Source organism: Tupaia chinensis, unplaced genomic scaffold (genome assembly GCF_000334495.1).
Source record: "Tupaia chinensis unplaced genomic scaffold, TupChi_1.0 Scaffold000088_1, whole genome shotgun sequence".
NCBI classification, from domain to species: domain Eukaryota; kingdom Metazoa; phylum Chordata; class Mammalia; order Scandentia; family Tupaiidae; genus Tupaia; species Tupaia belangeri.
The window spans coordinates 3214765-3232918 of record NW_006159550.1 but is presented as its reverse complement, the minus strand read 5'-3'; the positions used below and the strand labels follow the sequence as shown (position 1 = coordinate 3232918).

The following is an 18154-nucleotide window of genomic DNA, read 5'->3' as shown; positions in this document are numbered from 1 at the left end:
AAACTTCATTTTCATAGATTTTAAAAGTATTGCCTAGAAACAGAAAACTTTCATCAAATAAAAGAAGATTCTGCGAGTTAACTATTCTTTTCGGGGAGAGATAATTACAGTGTGGTCAGAATACCAAAACCCATGAAACAAATCACCAGAAAATTGAATGTTGCCTTTTTTGGTAATGGGGTAAGGTGGTTATTTTTTTTACTATGGGAGACAGCATGGAAAAATGAGTGCTCCAGTTAGAGCCTGCTTCTCCACTGGGGATAACTTGATTATAGTCAGAAATAATCAAGTCAGAAACTAGCACTGCTTCAACTTCAAAGTAGCTAATTGCCTCATCTCAAGATGGAACTGTAGAACCAGTTGTGTCCCAGGCATTGCTAAGGTAGTCTAAGCACAGAGCTTTCATTTTTTTTTTTTAAAGAATTATTTTACTGAACTTTATTTATTTATTTTAATTTGACCACAGAGGGACAGAGTGAGAGAGAAAGAGAGAAAGTGAGAAAGCAAGCTGCCAGGTCTGAGACTTGAACCATGGTCAGCTATGTGAGAGTCCAGTGCCCTTAACCACCTTCCGGCCCCAAGCACAGAACTTTTAATGAAATTATAAAGAACAGGAGAAAGGAGAAGAGTTCCATCAGAAATATACAAAACATTTGTTTTACCTTTTTTATTGTGTGACATACAAATAGACAAGGATAGAGAGGAAGTGATATTTTCCCAAATTAGAAATAGACTTTTCTTGGTAATTGGACATTTTCAAAAGTTAATTATAAATTAGTAGAAATACAAAATGACAGTGAACTTTAGAACATTCAAATAATCCACACTAAGGCCAGCTAATAGAGTAGTGGTTAAGGCACTGGATCCCACATGGCAAACTACATGATTATAATCCTGGACCCTGTGTCTTGAAAGACAAAACAAGCACATGTTTGTGAATGCCCAAAAATCTTGACAGGAAGAAGAAACAGAGGAGAAGAGATTGTGGCATGTGCGTTCCCGTGAAGTGTGTTTTCTCTCTCTGTCTCCCTCTCTTTCTCACTCCCTATGTCTGGTGAGTGCCTGTGCCCACTGGCAAAATTTAACAAAGACAGAATAAAGACTATATTATCTAAATAAAATATTATAAAAGTAGAAGTTAATACAAAAGTAGAAACAATATAGTCTCTCAACATCTAAACATCTTATGTATCTTAAAAATAATTACTGGAGGAACCAGCAGGTGGTGTGGTAGTTAAAGTGCTGGATTTCCACATGGCCAACCACAGTTTGAGTCCCAACTTGGTGGCTTGAAAACCCCATCAGAGTTATGTGTGTCCCTGATTTCTCACTTGCCCTCTTTCTGTCTCTTTTTGATGAGTACACATACCCTATAGCTAAAACCTAAGAAAAATAATATTGGATTAAAGGGGATTAAGACCATCTAGACTTAAAAAGAGTGATACATGGAAAAAAAAAAAATCCATGAGCTAAACCTGTTCTTAGCCAGAAAGTAGTAAATATACTAGTAAATATATAAATGAAAGTAAATGAATTAGCATTCAACTGATAAGCTAGGGAAAAAAAAAACAGCAAAAATAAACTCAAAGAATAAAAGTAGTCAATGAGCCTACAAAAAAAGTACCAAAAAAATGTAGAACATAATAATAAATCTAGGGGACCAGCATGTGGTATGGTGGTTAAAGCGCTGGTTACTCTCACATGGCCAACGATGTTTCAAGTCCCAGACCTGGTGGCTTTCTCTCTCTCACTCTCTCTCTGGTCCAATTAAAATGAATGAATGAATGAATTAAATTAAATTTAAAAATTCTTTTAAAAAAAGAATAAAGCTAAGATCTCATCTGGGGTTTATTCACACCCATGTAATATAAATAAATCTATTATTTTAACTCAATATGAATAGATAGTATAAAGAAATTACATGAAATGAGGATTATAAGAAAGAAATTGACTTCAGATATAAAACATCAAAATAATTACAAGACCTTTTGATTCATCAAACTAAAAAATTCAAATGGAAGAATGCTATTAGAGTATTCCTCAGTGGAACCAGGCTCTGACATTTTCATAGATAAATTCTTATAAACCTTTCAGTATCTTTTTAGTAATTGTAATATTTTACAAACTATGACAGAACATAATAATGCAGTAGTTTTGTGATTAAACTTTCCTTTGAAAATACTTATTAGATTAATTCATCTCTGTAAATAAATAATAATATGGCAAGCTGAATGCATATAGCTAGGCTATCACTTTCTAGTAGTTGTTCATCCGACTATTTGAAGAGTATGATGAGTATGATGGTGAGTATGATGATGAGTATGATGATGAGTATGAGTATGATAACCAAGGGATGGTTGTTTCTTTCCAATTTTTAATGCCAGCTATTTATTATTGTCATTATATAGTTTAGTTAAATATAGTAGATACAGTACTTAGCAGAAATTTTTAAATGTTGCTAATTAGGAATAGGCAGATGTGTAAATTAGAAAAATCACAAAAATCTCGAGGGAGTTAGCATGTGGATTGCTGTGAAAGCATTTTTAACTTTTACCTTAAAGCTATCAAAACTGAACTTTTTTTTTTTTTGAGAGTTTTTTTTTTGCTATAGGGTGCGTGCACTTGCCAGACAGAGACAGAGAGACAGAGAGACAGAAAGCGAGAAATCACCCCCCAGGAGGGATGGCCACACCGCAATTCCTTTTCCTCCATTCTCCTCTTGGGATCCTGGGCACGCATGCACATGTGCCTGGCGTGAGTTTTAAGCCACCGGGTCTGGGACGCGAACTGCGGTCGACTACGTGGGAGTCCAGCGACATAGCCATTACGCTAACTGCTGGTCCCCAAAACTGAACATTTTTGATGATATATTATGGGTGTAGTTTGTACAAGAATCTAATGTAGAATTCTATTCATTGAATTCTGTTCAAAGAGAAAGCCTTGGCTATATGTTAGAATATTGGAGAATAAGTGTACATTTATAAATTTTCAGTTAAATAAAGTGTTTGAATTAATGTTTTCGTGTTTTTTCATTTGTTTGCTTTTTAATGATTTCTTCTAGTCCATTTTTTTTTCATTTAACCAACTGGTCACTGGTCCTGATTATATTGGGTACTAAGATTTCTATTAGTGATAGTTAACATCTGTTTAGTTTACATACAATACAAATACTGTTCTAAGAGTTTTCCTTGAATTAAATTAACTCAGTTATGTTTCCTAACAACCCTGTCTTCTTTTTATAGTAAAGAAAACTTAATCTTTGAAAAGCGACAAATTTGTCCAGGCTCAGTCTGCTAGCAAATAGCAAAATTAAGATTTGAATCTAGACAGTATTACCTTTGAATCTAAACTTTTAACCATTACTGTATATTACATAGGAAATAAAACTTACTGGAGCTTTTTAAGGCATCTGTATGACACAAATACCAGTAGTTAATAAATACAACATGAACAACTTTTATAAGATATCAATGCAGAAATTCTCAAGAAGGCAAATAGTATCCAGCTTTTAGTTAAAAATATAAATTGCAGGGGCTGGGCAAGTGGCATGGTGCTTAATGGTGCTGGATTCCCATATGGTTGACTGCATTTAGAGTTCTGGACCTGGTGGCTTGCTTTCTCACTTTCTCCCTCTCTCACACTCTGTCCCTCTCTGGTCAAATTGAAAATAAATAGTTTAACATTTTTTTTTAAATTGCAGAGTAACATAGAGTTCATCCCAAGAATACAAAGGTATTTCAGTTTTAGAAAATCTGTTATTATAATACATCATTTTAATAGAAACAAAATAATAGATGTATCGCGATAGGTATTGAATAGGCATTTGTTAGAAATGTAAACTTTGAGTAGAGAGAATATCTCTCTAACATGACAAAGTATCACAAACTGTCAGACAATAATAATTAGTGGTAAAATGCTAGAAATAAAGACAAAAGATGAGAAAAAGAGTCTTCTAACATCATTATTTAAGAGTATTTTAGAAGTACTAACCAGTTAACTAGTATTGTTGGAAAAGTGAGCCAATAAGGTTTTATTTGGGTACACACCCACACACACACATATACACACATACACATGCACAAACACGCATATATATACATACATACATACATACATACATACATACATACATCCAGGTAAAGGCAGTGCTGTCATATTTTGTATGTAATGCATAAATGCATTAATATAATGTGTCAGGAATTTAGCTGAAATACCTCAAAATAAACTTATGGTAAAAATGATATTGTGTGCATATACACATAATATATTAATATTTACCATACATTAATATATAGGGTACTAATAATGTATTATATATACTCACAATATACTAATATATATTATGTAATAATACATATATACTAAAAGCATAGTTTTTTGGAAACTATTTACAACTCAATATAATACCCCACTTAAAAATGTAAGGTCATTTGAAAAACTATTGGAGGGTATATCTTGTTTTTGACTGGGAAACCTTAATTTTTTTTAAAATAGTAATTCACCCGGTATTAATAACTACATTCCTAGTAAAAATTGCAGAAGACAGTATTTTTAAAACATGACAGCTGATTTTATGCTTATTTGGAAGAATAAACCGGAGAAATTTTTAAAAGGACAATTTGGTGTTTCATATGTTTAAATCAAATTATAGTAACTGAAACTGATCAGGTATAGAATATATTGATGAATCAATGGAATTACATGGAAAGTCCAGAAATAAGTTAATAATGACCTTAATAGTGATACAGAAGACATTTTAAATGAGACAGAGTCATTTAACAGTACTTATTGATTACGGGTACTGAAGATAGAATGGGTAATGGGGATAGAAGGGAGTGGAAAGCTTGTTTCCTACGTTTTAGTAGTGGGAGATGGACAAAACAAATCAATTAAATGCATCAGGTGGTGATCAGTGTAAGGGGATTAGAAATGATGGGAGGTAGTATTATACAGCAAGTCAGAGAAGGAAGGACTCATCCATCAGATAACATTTGAGTAGAGATCTCAATGAAGCAAAGAACAGTAAAGTAATAAAAACTGTGAGGCTGAGTCTACTGGGTTATTTTATAAATACATTAAGTCAGTTTGAGAATCATGTAGCAAAAAAGCTCAGCCATCTGCTTAATAGCATACTATACAATTGTTTTAAAAGGAACTGATAGTTGGAGATACTGACGTCTAAAAGGAACATGAGAAGTGCAGGTTAACAGAAGGCTGTGCTTAGTTCGATTCTATTCATGCAAGCCAAGCCACATCAAGAATCTGGAGCTGCTAATCTAAACATGGACTTATAAGATGGCTAGGGAGGGGAAAATTTCGCTTGCTAGTTTATGTATTTCAGCATGTTTTTATTTTGCTTTGTTAAGATACCAACTATTATTAAAAGCTGCTTCAATTTTAATTCTATGTCAGTTTTTTTTTTTTTTTTTTAACATAAAGGAAGTTTCTAATAAAAGAGACAAGTCTTGGGACCAGCAGATGGTGTAATGGTTATGTTGCTGGACTCCCACATGGTCAACCATGGTTCAAGTCCCGAACCTGGCGGCTTGGCAGTTTGAAACTCACGCCGGGCATGTGTACATGCATGCCCAAAATCCTAAGAGGAGAATGGAGGAGAAGGGATTGCCATGTGACCATCCCTCTGAAGATGTGATTTCTTGCTTCCTGTCTGTCTCTCTCTCTCCGGCGAGCGGAGTCTGTTTGCCCTATAGTAAAAATCTCTAAAAAAAAAACAAAACAAAACACACACACACACAAACCAAAAACCCAACAGTCTCAGTGTAATGATGCAGCAGAGTATACCAGAAGGGCTCTGGCCTTTGGAATCTTACAGGCCTGGGTTCTAATGCCAGCTCAGCTACTCCCTATTCTTGTGATTTAGGGTAAGTTTTGTAATGCTCTAAGTTTGTTTCTTCACAAGTAAAATGGAGCTAATGATATGCTTAGGGTTGTAAGAATTAAATAAATGTGCGTTTCTTAGTATATACATCTTTCGCTCACTTTATTTGTGGTAACTTTAGATTATTTCCTTTGTCTAAAGGCTCAGGGATGATGTTATCTAAGGTTATTATTGTATAAATATGTGTAAAACTGAGTGGAATACGAAGCAGAATCTATATTAAAGAACTTTACACTGCGGCAGTCAAGTTACTTTGTTTATAATTTGGTTTGTTCCAGAAAACATTTTTAGATTATAATGTTTTTGTGATAAAAATAGCATGAGTTAAGAAGTGGTAGAAGAAAATAATGGAAAACATAGTAGGGGACAAAATAGGATGAATGAGGGAAAAGATGCTCTCTGTGGCCATAGACATATACTGCATGAGGGTTACACTTTTAACTCCTAGCCTTCTCCAGCTGAAAAGCATTTATATCACACAATGTATGCTGCTTATGAAATAAAAATACTTAGAATCATGGAAGAAAAGTAGAATGAAAAGAATCCTACTTCTTTGTTCACCCCTCTCCCACCATACACCAAAGCTCAAGCCTAGATGGTCACACAGGTAAAGTTTTTTAAACTTTAAAGGACTAGACTTCAGTTGTTCCAGAATATAGTAAAAGAAGGAAACTTGCAGACTGCCCTATAGCATAGTCATTAACCACAGTGTGTTGTGATCCAGATCCCAGAGGCTTGAAAAATGTATGGACATTGTGCATGTGTCCAAAATCCTGACTGGAAGGAGAAATGGAGGACCAAGGAATTGCAGCACGACCACATGCCATTGTGGGATTTTCACTCTGTCTGGAGAGAGCATGTGCTCTCTAGCAGTTAAAGAAAGAATATTTTAAATAAGGAAAGTTCCTATATTTTAAAAAATGAAGCATGTATACTTTCATAAACAAACAGCATAAAAAATTCTAGAGTTGTGCTTTTTATTATCTTTGGTCTGTGAACTTTTCCACACTCTTACACTTTTAAAATTATTGAAGATCCCAAGAGCTTTTCTTCTATTGGTTTTATCTATTGACATGTACCATATTGGAAATAAAAACTGAGAAATTAAAAAATATTTATTAATTCATTTTAAAACAATAAAATAACATATACTCTAGCTGCAGTGGCATATATGATGGGCTCTGCTTTTTGGTACTGGAGCCATGTGGGAAGAACTGGGGATCAGATCCTATGTCAACCTGAACATAGTGAGTGTGCCTGTCGGCCTGTTGGAGATCTGTCCATCCTGGTTAGATGCAAACAGGATTGTGGTGTGACAAGACCCTGTCAGTGGGTGGGGGTAGAGGAGTCCATGTGTGTGCGCGTGTGTGTGTGTGTCTGTCAGTCTCTCAAGTAAATAAATGGGCAAACTAAAAACATGAAAAAAAATTTTTTAGAGTTTTTTTGCTATAGGGAGCGTGCACTCGCCAGACAGACAGAAAGAGACAGAGAGATAGAAAGCGAGAAATCACCCCCCAGGGGGAATGGCCATGCCGCAATCCCTTCTCCTCCGTTCTCCTCTCGGGATCTTGGGCACGCACACACATGTGCCTGGCGTGAGTTTTAAGCCACTGGGTCCAGGACGTGAACTGCAGTCAACTACGTGGGAATCCAGTGACATAGCCATTACACTAACTGCTGGTCCCAAAACATTTAAAAATTTTAAACATCTTTATTTTCCATAATAAAAAGTTATTGAATTTATGGACATTGTTATACATTTTTACAAATCCTTTGATATCTGGTTTAGTAGAAGTGCCACTTAGATCCCTTTATCTGTGATGTGCTGTTCTCAGTTGTCTTTTAGATAATTGCACATACTCTTTGAAATTGCACTAAAGCCAGATAATGTTTTTTTTTATAGATTAGTTGTAATGCACATCTGAAATTATATGAGGGGATATTTTCTATCATACTATGTTGAAATCCCTTGGTCTGTCTTATGCTTTAAATGTTTCTCTTATGTGATAGTTGTCACATAATGCATTGGTCTTGGAAAGTACTGGTTCACTGAATTGAGCAGATCATCCCAATGTAATCTTTTGTTATCTAAATTTGTGATTACCACTAATCTTAACAGAACAGCCTTTAAGTATTGTGAAGCTGTCGAGCTCTTGGTGTTGGATTTAAATTTTCCAATATTCTGATTTTCTCTTGAACATTTCAATTTTATAATGTCTGTAATACCATTCATTAGTTATTTTTCTTAAAGTGACAAGCTTACTTTGTGCATATTTGAGAGTCTGGCAGATACCCAAGTATGAATGACAATAGTGGTGTTCTTGCAGGTAAAAATGGTGGTCCAAGAAAAAAACAGATATGCTAATTTGCAACTCAAATAATACATAAATGCTTTTCCTCAAAATGACTGTCATATATATTTTTCAATGCAGAAGTGTTTTAGGGATTTTTCTTTTTTAAAAAGTACAGGCAGGAAGCTTCTTTTTTTTTTTTTGAAGAATTATTTATTTAATCTGATTTCTTATTCTTTAATTTGTTGTAGGACATGTGCGGTCACCGGAGAGAGACAGAGAAGGAAAACGAGAAAGCAAGCCTCCATGTCTGGGAATCAAATTGCAGTTGGCCATGTGAGAGTCCAGTGCCTTAACTAGCATGCCACTTGCTGACCCCTGAAAGCATTATTTTTTAAGTTTGTTTATTCCATGAGTCAGAGAGACAGAGATACAGCATCTCCAACAGGGTCTTGATACTGTGATTCACTCCCAGCTTCAGCTAGCCTAGGCCATGGGCACATGGCGTACTCAGAGAGGTCTCTGCACTTGAACTGGTAGCCTTCCATGCTGATTTGCCTCATGGAGCATACCACTTTATCCCACTGCGCCACCATTTGGGAACTTGGGTATTAGAATTTAATTGCATTAATGATTTTTACTACTTGAACAAGGACATGCTTATGTGAAGCTGGCTTTTTTTTCCTCCAGAAACTGTACAATAGTGAGAGGAACTTACTAATATTGTACTTTGGTGTCACTGGGACTGACTCGAATTATGCTTAGGTGTTGGTATTTTTCCCACCATTACTTTTGTACCGTCAGTGAAAGTAAACACAGTTTTGGAAAAGGTGAATAGTGTCTTAGCATTAACTTTGACCTGCCAGATACCTAAATCATCTAGAAGAGACCCAGAGAGTCTTTGTACCTCACTTTTTGAAAACTGTTGCTATATACCAATCTCACATATGAATACGTATGTAGAACATCCCAGTTAACAATTAGAAAACATAGCATTATACTGAAGTAATGGTACATTTATTAGATCCAGATGGTAGTCTCCATTTGAATATGATGATGGGTATATGTGAGGAAATCGCTTAATAAAATTCATGATATTAGTCCAGGGCAAAAAGTACAGATGATGATTATAATAAAATTTTTTAAAATGAAAATGATAAAAAACTTGGGGCCAGCAGGTGGCATGGAGGTTTAGTCACTGGATTCCCACATGGTCGACCGCAGTTTGAGTTCTAGACCCAGCAGTTTGAAAATCACACTGGGTGTGTTAGTATTCCCAAAATCCCAAGAGGAAAATGGAGGAGAAGGAATTGCAGCATGGTTATCGGGGGTGATTTCTCAGTTTCCCTCTTTCTGTTTCTCCGGTGAGCGCATGTACTCTGGCAAAAACCTAAAAGCGTTTAAATTTAAAAGCCACAAAAAGTAAAACTTGTGTTAGAAAGGAATAATTGAATGCTTCCTTAACAGATAATATGTGTGGATTCATGCGTATATTTATAAATAGCTTTGTTACACATTGCATGTTTCTTAAACTGAAAGTCATCTTTCTTCAGGGGTAAACAATGAAAGTACTACCATTAAAATCAGAAACAAAACAAAATTACCAATATTGTGAACCATTGTTATTCTAACAGTGCTTAGGAATTGTCACATAATAGTCCATATTGATAAAGAGAAATGTAGGCAAATTCCAATGATAGTGATAGGATTATAAATCTGGAAAGCTTTAAAGAACAACTGCTAAAACTATTAGGACCTAAAGGTTTCAATTGGCTACCTAAAATTTTTGTTTGTTGAATTTTGAACTCTTCATATAATCAAATTTTCCTGATTAACTGCTTACAATATATAATGGTTGAAAAAACATTAAAAAAAAAAAAAAAAAAAGAAAGCCCAGCTGTGGTGGTGCTTACATAGGGCTGCTGCTTGGGAGATGGAAGGCACATGGGGGGCCTGTCTTTGGTTACACCCCAACCTGGGAATTCCAGGTGTGGTTAGATGGGACACACATATGAGGTGAGTGGGGAGCAAAAAATAAACCTACAAAAGGGAACACACAAGATCTCACTGGAAAAATATATGTAATAGCGGGAAACAGAAGAATTGATTATTTCTAGGATAGAAACAAAGCATTGCAAAGATAGCAGTCATTCCTAAATTAATCCATTAATTCACAGTGACAGTTTACTCCCAGCAAGATTTTCTTTTGGAGTGTTACAGTATTGATTCTGATTCATGTGTACCAAAATTCTGAGAAGAGTAATTGGAGAGAGAGAAGGATTGATAAGATTTGTTCTATCGGCCTTTCAAAAAGTAGAAAGCATTTGAGTAGATTGATCAGTAGATCATAGGAGCTTCCCAAAATAGACCTCAGATATTTGGGATTTGGTGTATGCATTTGGTGTATTTTAAGACAGCTTTAGGAAATGGTATTGGGTTAGCAGGCTGACTGGCAGGCACAGATTTTGCTTATATGCAAATTCCAGTTATAGTTACATGAAGGGTTCAAAATTTGACATACAAGAATTGTAGGTAGCCAACTGAGACGTTTAGTTACTGATAGTTTTAGCAGTTATTTATTTGAAGCTTTCTGAAAGTGGTGGCTTGCTTTCTCTCCCTCCCTCCCTCTCTCTCTCTGTCTCTCTTTGGTCAAATTGAAGAAGAATAATAAGTAAAATTAAATAATTATTTTTTTAAAAAAGACATAGACCACATATTTTGAGTGTCACATATTTTAAGCTTTCATTTTGCAAATATAAAGGTCCTCTCTAAGAACCGTAATTCTTGGATTGTTAGAAGCATCCAATAAAAATAAACCAATTTCTTAAGATAGTTCATTAAATTGAATGACTAAGATATTTAGTGAAGATTCTTTTATTTTAAAGTTTTTTTTGTTTGTTTTTTTTGTTTTTTTGTTTTTGCCATAGGGTGAGGTTTGCTCGCACAAGAGAGAGACAGAGAGAAAGAGGAAAATTGAGAAATCATTCCCCTGGGAGGATGGGTATATTGCAGTTCCTTCTCCTCCATTCTTCGGTCTGGATTTTGGGCATGCATGCACACACAGGCCTGGTGTGATTTTCAAGCCGTTGGGTCTGGTACTCCAGTGGCTCTGTCAGCCGTTGTGGAATCCAGCACCTTAACTTTCACACCATCTGCTGGCTCCTTAATGAAGGTTCTTAAATATGATATCAAGGCTTCAACTTTTGTGTATTTAAAAATGAGTTGATTTTTTTTAAAACAGTTGTGTGTATCATCCTTTTCTATGCAGTTTACAGTGATGTACTTCTTTTTGTATGTTGTCTAGCCGTATATGTGGGAGTCCATGTCCTGCAGTGTGGCCTGATGTAATCAAACTACCGTATTTCAACACCATGAAACCAAAGAAGCAGTACCGTCGAAAGTTGAGAGAAGAATTTGTTTTGTAAGAAGGGGCTGCTTAAGTATCATATTGTATTGAATAGTTTTTAAAGTTATTTCGTGTGAATTCTCAATGTCATGCTTTCTTCTGTTGATCTGTTATAGATTTCTACAGTCCTTCTAGATCATTTAAATTTTACTTGCCCTTTGTTACATGCAAATTCCATTTCACCATTATTATGGAATCAGTGACCTAGGGGTTTAGTGTTTGATTTGATATTTACATGAAAGAATTCGCTAGTAGTGACTTGAATTTTATTGAAACAGCTTTCAAAATACTTGAGGTTTTTACTTTATTGTAGGAAACTAGTCTGTTCAGTTCTTAATTTATGTTATAATAGCAAATTGGCCATAGAGGAGTGGTGTTTGCTAAATAGAAAGTTATGTAAAAATAAAACATTTCTTTAAAGAAAAGTTTGGGATTTATTGGGATAAAGTAATAAGAGTATATTTTAAAATAATAGTATTTAAAATGACTGAAATTTTAATTGATTTTATTTTAAAAATTTAATTAAAATTACTTTTTTAAAATATGAGCTTCTAAAGGAACACTCCCTTGTGTTTAAAGAATGTACATGACTTGTATAATTCTCTCACGCTAGTATCCCAGCAGCTGCACTAGACTTGTTTGATTACATGCTCGCCTTGGATCCTAGTAAGCGCTGTACTGCTGAACAGGCTCTTCAGTGTGAGTTCCTGCGGGATGTGGAACCCTCAAAAATGCCTCCACCGGAGTAAGTGACTTGTTATCATATTAGATTACGCAGAGCAGAATCTGGCATCTTTATGTAATGATTAGGAAATAGTCTATGTCTAGTTTAGTCAAAAGAAACAGAATGAATCAAAATGGATAAAATAGCAAAAATATACATCGTTTGTACATCTATTGATAGAATATAGGTGATTGCTTAATGTTGAGCTAACTGTAGGATTAGCAAAAGCAGCCTCTATCCAATTTTGGGTTAGTTGAACTCAAGATTTTATTAACATACTTCAACTCTAAGAAAATACTACTGTTGTTATTTTTTTGACTACTCCTTCTAGTTCTTGTACGATTTAACTCAAATTTTGAGTGCTGTGCTCAGTATTTTCATTTTTGTGGTTGTTTGTTTATTTTTTTGAGAGGTTTTTGCTATAGGGCGCATGTGCTCTCCAGAAAGAGAGAGACAGAAAGTGGGAAATCACCCCCCATGGGGAGGACCACGCCACAATTTCTTTTCCTCCATTCTCCTCTCAGGATCTTGGGCATGCATGCACACGCGCCCAACATGAGTTTAAGCCACGAGGTCCAGGACTCGAATCATGGTCAACTACATGGGAGTCCAGCGACATAGCCATTACGCCAGCTGCTGGTCCCATGTGCTCAGCATTTTCCATGTGTCACATTAATCTTTCTAATCCTACAAGGTAGGTATTATTATTGTCACATTTTGCAGAGGAGGAAGCAGGCTCAGAGGTTAAGAAACTTGCCCAAGAGTACAAGTCTGGTAAAGGGTGGACCAGCTTTCAGATTCCAGTTAGTCTAATAAAAAAAACAAAGTTTTGAAAATGTCCCATAGCAGAGTAAATACAGAAAATCCTTATCATTGAATAAAAGCTTATTAGTGTCAGAGTTCTATGGAATAACTTATTGTCTGATGGGGGGAAAATGTATAGAGTTTGACTCAGAACAGCTGGGTTCTTGAACCTTCACTTTCTTATGGCTCCTGTAATTTCTTTAGTGTTGATTTGGAGAGAGAGAATGGAAGGAAATAGTCATGGTTTCTCTTTCCTTACAGGATCTAGAAACTTTGTACATGTTTTCTCATTGATTTTTTTAATGATGAATAACATTAGACATTAACCTTCTCTATAATCAAGAAATATTTTCATGTAATAAGTTGCATATTTTGAATGAACAGACCTGGCTCTTTCATTTATCACTCTCCCAGTGATTTGACTTACTATTATTTTTTGAGGCTATCATATTCAGCTTCATTAATTTTTTCCAATTTTTGCTGGAGTATCAGTGTTCTCACTAGAGGGAGAGAGAGAAAGTAAGTGAGAAAGCACTCTCGGCTGGTGGGAGTGGGGGCACAGCCACACTGAAATCCCTTCTTTTCCACTCTCCTCTTAGGATTTTGGGCATACATGTACCCAGTATGGTTTTTAAGCTACCAGATCTGTGACTTAAACCGTGTGTGATCCAGGCACATTAAGCACCACACCACTGGCTGGCCTCATTACTTTTTTTTTTTTTAAGAATTATCTATCTATCATTCATCTTTCTGTCTGTCTATCTGTCTTTCTGTCTGTTTGTCTATCTATCTTCTGTCTAACCAGTCATTCAGAGAGGGACAGAGCAAACGAGGGGGAGAGAGAGCTGCCAGGTCCAGAACTCGAACTGCGTTAGACCATGTGGAAGTCCAGCGCCCTTAACTACCAATGCTACCTTCTGGCCCCAAGCCCCATTAAGTTTTTATTGAACTTTATGGGATGCTTTGAAAGGCAAAAAGTGTCTATGGTCTGACAAGCTGAAGGACCTGAATCATTCACTATGAATGAATGGTTTCATGTTCCATTGGCTCGTCAGTATATATTAGTTGTCTTGAAACTGACTCTGCAGAATCTGGCATCTTTATGTAATGATTAGGAAATAGTCTATGTCTAGTTTAGTCAAAAGAAACAGAATGAATCAAAATGGATAAAATAGCAAAAATATACATCGTTTGTACATCTATTGATAGAATATAGGTGATTGCTTAATGTTGAGCTAACTGTAGGATTAGCAAAAGCAGCCTCTATCCAATTTTGGGTTAGTTGAACTCAAGATTTTATTAACATACTTCAACTCTAAGAAAATACTACTGTTGTTATTTTTTTGACTACTCCTTCTAGTTCTTGTACGATTTAACTCAAATTTTGAGTGCTGTGCTCAGTATTTTCATTTTTGTGGTTGTTTGTTTATTTTTTTGAGAGGTTTTTGCTATAGGGCGCATGTGCTCTCCAGAAAGAGAGAGACAGAAAGTGGGAAATCACCCCCCATGGGGAGGACCACGCCACAATTTCTTTTCCTCCATTCTCCTCTCAGGATCTTGGGCATGCATGCACACGCGCCCAACATGAGTTTAAGCCACGAGGTCCAGGACTCGAATCATGGTCAACTACATGGGAGTCCAGCGACATAGCCATTACGCCAGCTGCTGGTCCCATGTGCTCAGCATTTTCCATGTGTCACATTAATCTTTCTAATCCTACAAGGTAGGTATTATTATTGTCACATTTTGCAGAGGAGGAAGCAGGCTCAGAGGTTAAGAAACTTGCCCAAGAGTACAAGTCTGGTAAAGGGTGGACCAGCTTTCAGATTCCAGTTAGTCTAATAAAAAAAACAAAGTTTTGAAAATGTCCCATAGCAGAGTAAATACAGAAAATCCTTATCATTGAATAAAAGCTTATTAGTGTCAGAGTTCTATGGAATAACTTATTGTCTGATGGGGGGAAAATGTATAGAGTTTGACTCAGAACAGCTGGGTTCTTGAACCTTCACTTTCTTATGGCTCCTGTAATTTCTTTAGTGTTGATTTGGAGAGAGAGAATGGAAGGAAATAGTCATGGTTTCTCTTTCCTTACAGGATCTAGAAACTTTGTACATGTTTTCTCATTGATTTTTTTAATGATGAATAACATTAGACATTAACCTTCTCTATAATCAAGAAATATTTTCATGTAATAAGTTGCATATTTTGAATGAACAGACCTGGCTCTTTCATTTATCACTCTCCCAGTGATTTGACTTACTATTATTTTTTGAGGCTATCATATTCAGCTTCATTAATTTTTTCCAATTTTTGCTGGAGTATCAGTGTTCTCACTAGAGGGAGAGAGAGAAAGTAAGTGAGAAAGCACTCTCGGCTGGTGGGAGTGGGGGCACAGCCACACTGAAATCCCTTCTTTTCCACTCTCCTCTTAGGATTTTGGGCATACATGTACCCAGTATGGTTTTTAAGCTACCAGATCTGTGACTTAAACCGTGTGTGATCCAGGCACATTAAGCACCACACCACTGGCTGGCCTCATTACTTTTTTTTTTTTTAAGAATTATCTATCTATCATTCATCTTTCTGTCTGTCTATCTGTCTTTCTGTCTGTTTGTCTATCTATCTTCTGTCTAACCAGTCATTCAGAGAGGGACAGAGCAAACGAGGGGGAGAGAGAGCTGCCAGGTCCAGAACTCGAACTGCGTTAGACCATGTGGAAGTCCAGCGCCCTTAACTACCAATGCTACCTTCTGGCCCCAAGCCCCATTAAGTTTTTATTGAACTTTATGGGATGCTTTGAAAGGCAAAAAGTGTCTATGGTCTGACAAGCTGAAGGACCTGAATCATTCACTATGAATGAATGGTTTCATGTTCCATTGGCTCGTCAGTATATATTAGTTGTCTTGAAACTGACTCTAACAATCCTTCAAATAATTATTTTATACTTTTTTTAAAAAAAATTGTTCCTTTGATTTTATTTGTCATCATCTTTCTTTTTTTTTTTTTTTTTTTTTTTTTTTTTTTTTTTTTTACATTTGTTACAGGGCATATGTGCTCAGAGAGAGAGAGAGAAATAGAAAAAGTGAGAAAGCAAACTGCCAGGTCTAGGATTTGAACCACCATCAGCCATGGGGGAATGCAGTGCCTTAACCACCATGCCACCTCCTGGCCCCTGTTTCACACTTTTCATCTGGAAATATTTCAGTTCTCCTGAAATAGAATAGTAAATTGAGCATTTTAAATTTTTTGCCTACATTCACCAGTTGTGAACATTTGGACATATTTGCTTTATCATTATATATAAACTACTTTTCCTAAACTAGTGGAATATTATGTTCTGGAGGTGATATTTCACTTATAAATTTTTCATCATATATGTGTATGAGCTAGTACTTTATTCTATATACTCACAGTACCATCATAAAACTTAAGAAATTTAACATTGTAATATTTATAGTCCATGTTCAAATTTTTCCACTTGGGGAAGACTGGTATTTTTTTGGATAAAGTGTTTGATCAAAGTTTAGAAATTGTGTTTAGTTTTTATTTTCCAGTCTTTAGTTGCTCCTTGGGGAAAGCTTTAATGACATTGACATTTTTGAAGAGTCTAAGCTAGCTTTTTGGAAAAACATTTCTTAACCTGGATTTAATTTTTTTTTGTGGTAAAAATTAGATAAACATTTCTCAAGGCAAGAATACTACCTAGATGGTGATATGTACTTCATGCTCTATGACATCAAGAGGGATACAATGTTATTTTGTCACATTATTGTTAATGCTAATTTTAATCAGTTGGTTTAATTGATCCATGTGGAAGAATTCTGCTAAAACTATACCAAGTGTTGATATAGTTCAGTTGACATCTAAACTTTTTAAATGCAGGGTTTAGCTTATTGCAAACAGTGTACTTTTCAGTGAATTACAGATGTTAACTTTTTAAGTAGAGCGGTTACGTTACTCTTGTGAAATCTAAATATCATAGTATTTTGACCATTTGATATTCACCATTTCTAAGTAGTCACTTAAAAAATATCCAGCAATTAGACATCATTCCATTTTCATCTTGAATTTATATTATTCTTGCAGGTTTTTATTCTAATAAATTATACATTTATGTCTGAAAAGTTTTATTATATATATATAAAATATATGTATATTTATTTTAAATATATGTATTATATATTACATATATATAATACATATACATATATATATAGAGAGAGAGAGAAAGAGAGAGAGAGAGAGAATTATTAAGGGTTTTCCTATGACTGTAAGCTTTTTTTCTTCTTGACTAAATTATGATTGCAAGTATTAGTAGTGCATATTTTAATCTTTAAAAGGTTTGTTGGAAATACAACCTAATGAAAAAGGACTAAAGATTTTTTCCCAAGTATTGGGTTGTTGGGAAAGTCATGATGTATTGCATAGTAAAACAGAAAAATACATCATGACTTTTCCAGCAACCCAATACTTTGCATACCTGTTGATTAATATTACTTACTTTAGAATGAGACATAGTTTACATTGTTTGAATTTTTATTTTTTATTTTATAAGTGGACTTGTAAATAAGTATTTGAGAATGGAAGGGACTTTGTTTTCGTTACATCACTGAGTTCTTTGAACTTCTTCCACATTATGTGCTCAAGTCTTTCATAAAAAATGGTTTTAGGGTCAGATGATGGTACAGCCGTAATGCAGTGCTCTGGGATGCTGAACCTTTGGGGGAAGATACAAAGAAAAAACTTTTTTTTTTTGAAGTTTATTATTTCCTAAGAGAGTGAGAGAGAAAAGCACTCTCAGCAGGGTCTCATACCACCATTCACTCTGCAGCCTTCAGCCAGCTAGCCTTACAGGACCATAGGCATGCATACGTCTACGTGGCATGTACAGTTGGCCCTGGAACAAAACTCCAGTCTTCTATGACTTCAGCATTGTGGAGCACCATTCTGCTGCTGTGTAACCAGGGCTGTGCCATCATTTTTGTCAGAACATACCTGATTTCATTTTTCTATGAAAAATAAATGTGTTA

The 18154-nt window shown here is 35.3% G+C and overlaps 1 protein-coding gene across 1 annotated transcript in view; it reads left to right on the top strand.

The window, feature by feature from the left end:
- The window catches only part of CDK13 (cyclin dependent kinase 13), a gene marked incomplete at its 5' end in the record, with an annotated part of 142766 nt that overhangs the window by 112661 nt on the left and 11951 nt on the right, over positions 1–18154 (top strand). Inside the window, 2 exon segments of the mRNA XM_006172158.3 lie at positions 11495–11611; positions 12210–12341. Coding sequence (XP_006172220.2) covers positions 11495–11611; positions 12210–12341 — 249 coding nt within the window.